At 40.9% G+C, this 6,154-nt stretch overlaps 1 protein-coding gene across 1 annotated transcript; it reads right to left on the reverse strand. All coding sequences in view use genetic code 11, as the record gives it.

Moving 5' to 3' along the window:
- Nucleotides 1-4,937: 4,937 nt before the first annotated feature.
- On the reverse strand, nucleotides 4,938-6,154 carry EGR_02026 (hypothetical protein; the record flags this gene model as incomplete). The annotated part of the gene is made up of 4 exons (XM_024491275.1): nucleotides 4,938-5,095; nucleotides 5,146-5,227; nucleotides 5,293-5,407; nucleotides 6,129-6,154. 4 exons carry the CDS (start codon nucleotides 6,152-6,154, stop codon nucleotides 4,938-4,940), a joined length of 381 nt encoding a protein of 126 aa, XP_024354418.1.

Here is a 6,154-nt window from a genome sequence, read left to right on the forward strand (position 1 = left end):
ACATAACTGCTTGACAATCAGTTTTGATTAAAATCATTTGCCACGCTTTTAAGCGCCAAGGATCAGATTAATTAGTATTTACCTCAGAGCCATGAGTTCTTCATCAGTGCGTCGTGCATCATTACCTACTTAAAACCCAAGATCGTCTGGGATATTTGCATATTTGATGGGAAACATGTTTTTCATCTATCCAGATACAAGTAGATGCAGCTTTGTTGACATTACTCTGTTTTTCCCTTCTTATTTAGGCACCAGAATCTCTCAACTGGCAAACCAGTTAAACTACGATCGTGAGGTGATTCGTGTTTGGTTCTGCAACAAACGTCAGTCATTTCGAAACAGTGGCAGTCGTGCAGGAGATCAGGCAACGCCATGGCTACCCTTTTCAACTGTCAATGAAGATGAAGTCCCAATTGATCTTAGCAAAAAGGCATCTTCTCCTACGATTTATCAATAAATACTGCTTAAGTTTTATCAGTAGCATCAATCTTGTGTTTGTAAATAGAAATCCACAAAGAGTAACCAGTTTTATGTTTTACTCTCATAATAAGAATAGGAAATTTCAAAGGAAAAATTACGCTTTTTAGACCAGTTACATCGAAAAACCGCATGTTTACGTCGAACAGCATCCGCTGGACTGAGTCCATAATTGATTAAGCATTCTACTACTTTTCCCTTGTTTCTGTTCCTTTGGACAAAGGGTCGGCCTAATGGACCTGATTATTGTAATTCTAGCTTGTTAGCTTCGCGAACCGAGTTTAACTTAATTCCGGGGCTACAGTGGCTTCTCGACGAATTTGTAAGCAGCAATTGGATAAGCTAAAACGGTAGAATAACCCACCCAAATTTCTTTAGTTTAAAAATTAGTTCTGCTGATAACTCACTTAAAGATTGGTGCATTGAGTTTCATATTCTTGATAGAAATTTAGCAATATATCCTTTTTTACGTCAGGGAAAAATTTCACCCATCTAATGTCAAGTGCTTTGCACTTACGTCAGTTGGGGAGAGAGACATCATGGAAGCATCCTGAGTGGGTGGGTTCCATTCAAATTTTATAGATTAGTAGATGATAGACGCTTCATAAGGAGGGTCAGTTTGTTGTTCTTTATATCTCTGACCTTATGAAAGTAGTAGAATGGTTCTTCAGATCTTTTAAATGACGATGAAAAATACACCTGCATAATTTAAACAGTTGTCGATATGAAAAAACGAATAGCTTTTCCTGAAAGCTTTACTCACTATCCACCTCACAGGTGTAAGATAAGCATTGTCTCATTTCCATTAACTCACGACTGTGCTGTAGATTGATGGACACCAAAAATATCGCAGCAAATGAAGTCCATAGGCCCGATATGAAACCCTAGCATGGTAAAGAGGTTGAAGCGGCGAAGGAAACTGCGATTCTTATGAAACAACACAGCGCAAGGTCCCATGTCTAATACCACCTTTTTCCCCTTATCCTCATGACGACATTTCTCTAAATGTTACCTTTCCCTTTTCGCCTGTGTCACTAATAGAGATTAGTCTTAAAAAGGGGAAACTTTGATGAGGTCAGCAGCATTTACTTCCATTAAACACTTTTATAACACGACATACTCGATGCTAATTATTTATAAAACCCCTTTTCTATCGTAATTTCCAAAACAGCAAGATCAAAAATCCAGATGGATAGGCCAAAGAAGACTACTTAAAGGCCAAATGATTTCTAGTCATTCCACACCATATGACAGAAGAGTCACTGCCATGTACGTGCCCTTTTACTTCAATCGGCTCAGCAGCACTGTCCTACCTTTACCACCGTCCGTGGCCTCATTGAAGTGGCGGTGGTGGTGATGATGTTCAAGTGGAATATGGTCAAAGGTCAACCAGTAGGGAAGATAAAAAATTCCAACATAAGTAACACTCAGTTACAGTGACTGGAAACCCTGTGACAGCTGCCACACCGTCGCCTTGGTCTTACCAGCTGGGAATAGAGTGAAGGGGTGGTAAGTGTTGGCGAATCTTGGCGTAATATTTCCTCTGTTCATCGCTCTATACCGATTGACAGGATTTGAGAAGCTAATGATATTGTGACCCTCAGACATTGATCATTTAGACGAATCAAGCCAAATATGAGCAGTAGGTGGAATAAGTCTGTTTGTTTATTTATTTGCCTTCCTGTTGTGAATATGACGACTGAGTGGTCCGATAGAGCGGGAGAACAGCATGCCATGGAATGGAGGAGAATGATTCTCTTGATCGGCGCTTATCCACGACAGTGCATGGCCTTCACTAGACAGCAATCTGTCTGCAATAAAGGATAGAAACTTTTGCAAGTCGATCTAAAATTACTCTTGTGTTGTTTACAACCAGTACCAAGTTAAGAGAAATTATGTGGATACTTATGCGAAAGCATAAAATACCAGCGAAGACGCCAACTTCCATTGGATGAATTCGGTAGTTTTTTTACATTTTTAATAGTCCTTGATGCAAAGGTTGCTTCCGACTGAGCAGAATTAGAGAGAAGGGATAAATAACGACTTCATTCGATTCTTGAATGCTCTTTCAGACATCATTGATAAATATATATTACTATCACCCATCTACTCTGCAAACAAAATTACTTAATCCTCCGTTAAACTGTCTTTCTTGAGCTATTTCTTCAATCCCTTAGGAGTAAATAGTAGCTGGTCTTAAATTAGTCTAATCAGTCTAAACTTAGCTAAACGAAAGAGAAGATTCCGTGGCGGTATTAACGTTGATGATAATGGGGAGGTAGTGGTGGAAGTAGTAATGGTTGTGGACTACTAATTGCGTGCAATGCCAATTAAACAAGCACCTGCTACTGCCTTACCTCCTTTTCTTTCCTCTCCCCTCTCTCCCACCCTTTCTTCCACCCCTCCTTATCCCCCTATTCCCACACACATACACCACACACGCCAAAATCACATCAACATCTTTCCTCAGCGGTACTTACGCGCTCTCGAAAGCGGCATACGAGGTGAGGGGTTAGGAGAGCGGAGTGGAGTGGAGGGAGTTTGCACTCTATCCAACCCCTTTTCCCTTCTCTCTTAGAGAGATAGCTGGGTGGCCTGACATAAGCAGTTGCAGTTGCGAGAATGCACGCTATTGCGGCGTTTATCCTTCCTCCGCTCCGCCACAACCTGCCTACCCGCCTGCCTATCCACCCAACTCTCAACCTACCGCAGTTTAAATATACACTCCTCTCATTGATGTATCTTAATTGGGAGGGTTGGAGGAGATGGCTAAGGTTTTATGATGTAAAATCAGGAGTAGCGTGCGTGAGTAAATGCGTGGATACGGGTTGATAACGCGAGGGCGGGGAGACGGGGAGGCTAGTTAGATATACTAGTTTACACAACGCGCAAAAACCAAACCCTAGGGTGAAAGCAAAAATCTTAATTGGTTTATATTAATTACTGACTGATTTGAGGATGGATCTATAGGCACAAATATTTGACAGGGAAAATTATTTGATTACTGTGCCTTCTTTAGGCTTGATTTAACTACCACCACTTCCTGCTGCATTAATCTTTTTAGTTAGGAGATGCAGGCTGAAATGTTTTAGCTGAAAATATTACCTAATTACGTGTCTAAGAGGCATCTGACTGCTCAGACCTTTTGCAGTCCCCTTAGATGGGGCACATATCCTGCTGACATGCAGTCTTGCTAGTAGGGACTGCCTTACTGGTCGCCTGAGTTCAAGGCTCTGTGTTTGTAATGCGACTAGTTCCAAACTGATGTATTTTATATTATCTTTAGGGCTAACTCAGGCTCAGTAAGCGATGATGAATCCACTTTAAAGGAAGATAGAAGCCAATGTGATTTGGCAAATACCTCTTTAAAACGTCATAAAGGGAGAAATAACATATAAGTGACATTAGATGTGCTATATCACAAGGGAAGTTAAGCCTTGGTAATACCTCACATCTTTCTACTTTAGTAATGATCTCAAAAAATGGTCGGTCATGGAAAGTGCCATCTCCAAGGCGACAGAATCTTAAGCCCTACTGCTAGCTACCGCATCTAAACGTCACAGAAGGAGGTATACGCTGATGGCGACTGAAGCCATGGAGACTCACAGAAGTTAAGCCTTCTTGAAGCTAAGGTTTTTTGAGCAGGCAATTAACAGCTGAAGCGAGACGAGTCTCAAACTGTATAAAGGCGTTGTTGGTGGAGCTGCTACGAATGAATACTGCCTCCATCAGGTTCTTAAAGGACAAATGGATAGCAAATTAGGTGACTTGGAGATATGAAAATGACAGCGAAGTGGCAAAACATTGGCCATGCAAGGCTGCTTCAGTTAATAACTCACCTTTCTTATAAGCTCTTCCTGCCAGTAGAGAGTGAAATGCGAAGAGAGCATCTTAGGGAGCAGCATGAGCTCTTAAAAGGTACGAAATTAGTAAATTTCTAAAAGGTATATCACAAAGGAGGAAAAAATCGGTGGAGTCAATAAGACTTAAGTGTTGCCTCCGTGATGTTTTACTCAGGGTGTTTTTAGAAGCACCTTCTGCCTAAAATAGTGACATTTAATTGTACAGGTTCCATGAGTTTCCCTTCGGTTTCGTTGCTTTTCCTTATACTTCAGCAAGCTACCCTTCTTCATACCTACATCGAGCCTTTCTGAGCCTCTACAATTCCGTTAACACATTAAAGGGGCGGAGCCAAGTCCCTGTCCTTAAAGGTGACTCAGGCACTGTGCCAACTTTCCTCCCTTCATGTTTCTTCAAGTCTCCTTGTTCCGATCGGGGTTTTAGTCGCCTCAGTACCACTAGTTGCGCCTCAAAATGTTTCAAAATTTACCCACTTCCACATGCCTATGAAAGTAGAAGGGATAATTTATCCTGCGCTTGGAGATACCTTTGAAATGCATAAGTTGACTGCATCAAAGCGAAGTGTGGAGAACACGGTATTATCCCAGCAGGCAGGTGTATCAGTGTTGGAATAAAATACTCTCTGGTAGGGCAGCTTTAAAAGTATTGATATCGTGCAATGGTTTTGAAGTAATTCCACCATAGGTACAGCAAAAAAGAAAAAGGCGAAGACATTTTAGAAACAACTTGTAAAATAAGGTACTACATGATAAAGAGACTGTTAAAAAGAGAAATTTAGGTGGTGATTTTGAATGAGTTACACCCTACCTTTAGAAACAAACCCAAAAGTAAGTATAAGGAAAATGAAGGCGAAATGTAGAATTTTTCTGTCATTCATAATCTCTTTTGCCTTTCATAGGCGGAAATAATCTTTGATAAGCACGAGAGGTTCCTCAAATTTTTAAGACTACTTACTTCCACATCATGAACAGGAATTGGTAAAGCTTCTGATTTCTCCTGTTTGTTTCTTATTAAGATCAACGTGTAAGGTACAAGAATATCTTTGATTACGAAGGGTTTTTTCCAAACCCTACACAACAAGTGTTTTTTATGTCACTCAACTACTCATAATGATGAGTAGCATGGTGTTTTATGGAAGACAATTTACTGTATGCATCTCGAGGCTGGATAATGAAGCTGGGTAATGTTTTAAAGATTTTTCAAGCAAACAAATAGGTGTCACGGACTTAAAGCAGAAGAACCTTAAAAGCAATAATTCTCCACTTTGTTAAAAATATGTTTAATCATGCGGGGACTTCAGTCTTTGCAGGCTAGCAGACTTCGGTCCCTCTATACTTTAGGAATACTTGTCCTCACATGCTAGCTTGACTTAGTACGTCTTTACTAAAGACTCGGGAGTCTGCGTTAATCACCCAGTGGTATTTTGACTAAACGTACTAAAAAGGAAGCGATACCAGAGCATGAAATCCCCTAGGTGGAGCGTTAAGGAGGGCGGTCGAACAAAGCTAGAAGTTGTGCTTTACTATCGTTTGTTTTCCTTGTGTCCTGGCTTTCGTGATCCTGCTATCACCTCTAGTTGACAGGTATTTTACGAACCAGATCTGACAGGAGAGTTGGTGAGCACCTGGAACAGCACATTATATTCTCACTTATGTCAACAGAAGAATTTAACTATGGTACCGTTGGAGGACTCTCAGCACTAAGGCATTGGAATTGTGCAGACGTCTCAAAGACGCCCGTACTTATAACTGCCGGTGTTGATCCCCATCGAGAGAATTCCCAGTCCACACCGAAGTCGAATCTGTTCGTAAGGCAT

This window comes from Echinococcus granulosus (assembly GCF_000524195.1).
Source record: "Echinococcus granulosus chromosome Unknown EG_S00008, whole genome shotgun sequence".
NCBI lineage: Eukaryota > Metazoa > Platyhelminthes > Cestoda > Cyclophyllidea > Taeniidae > Echinococcus > Echinococcus granulosus.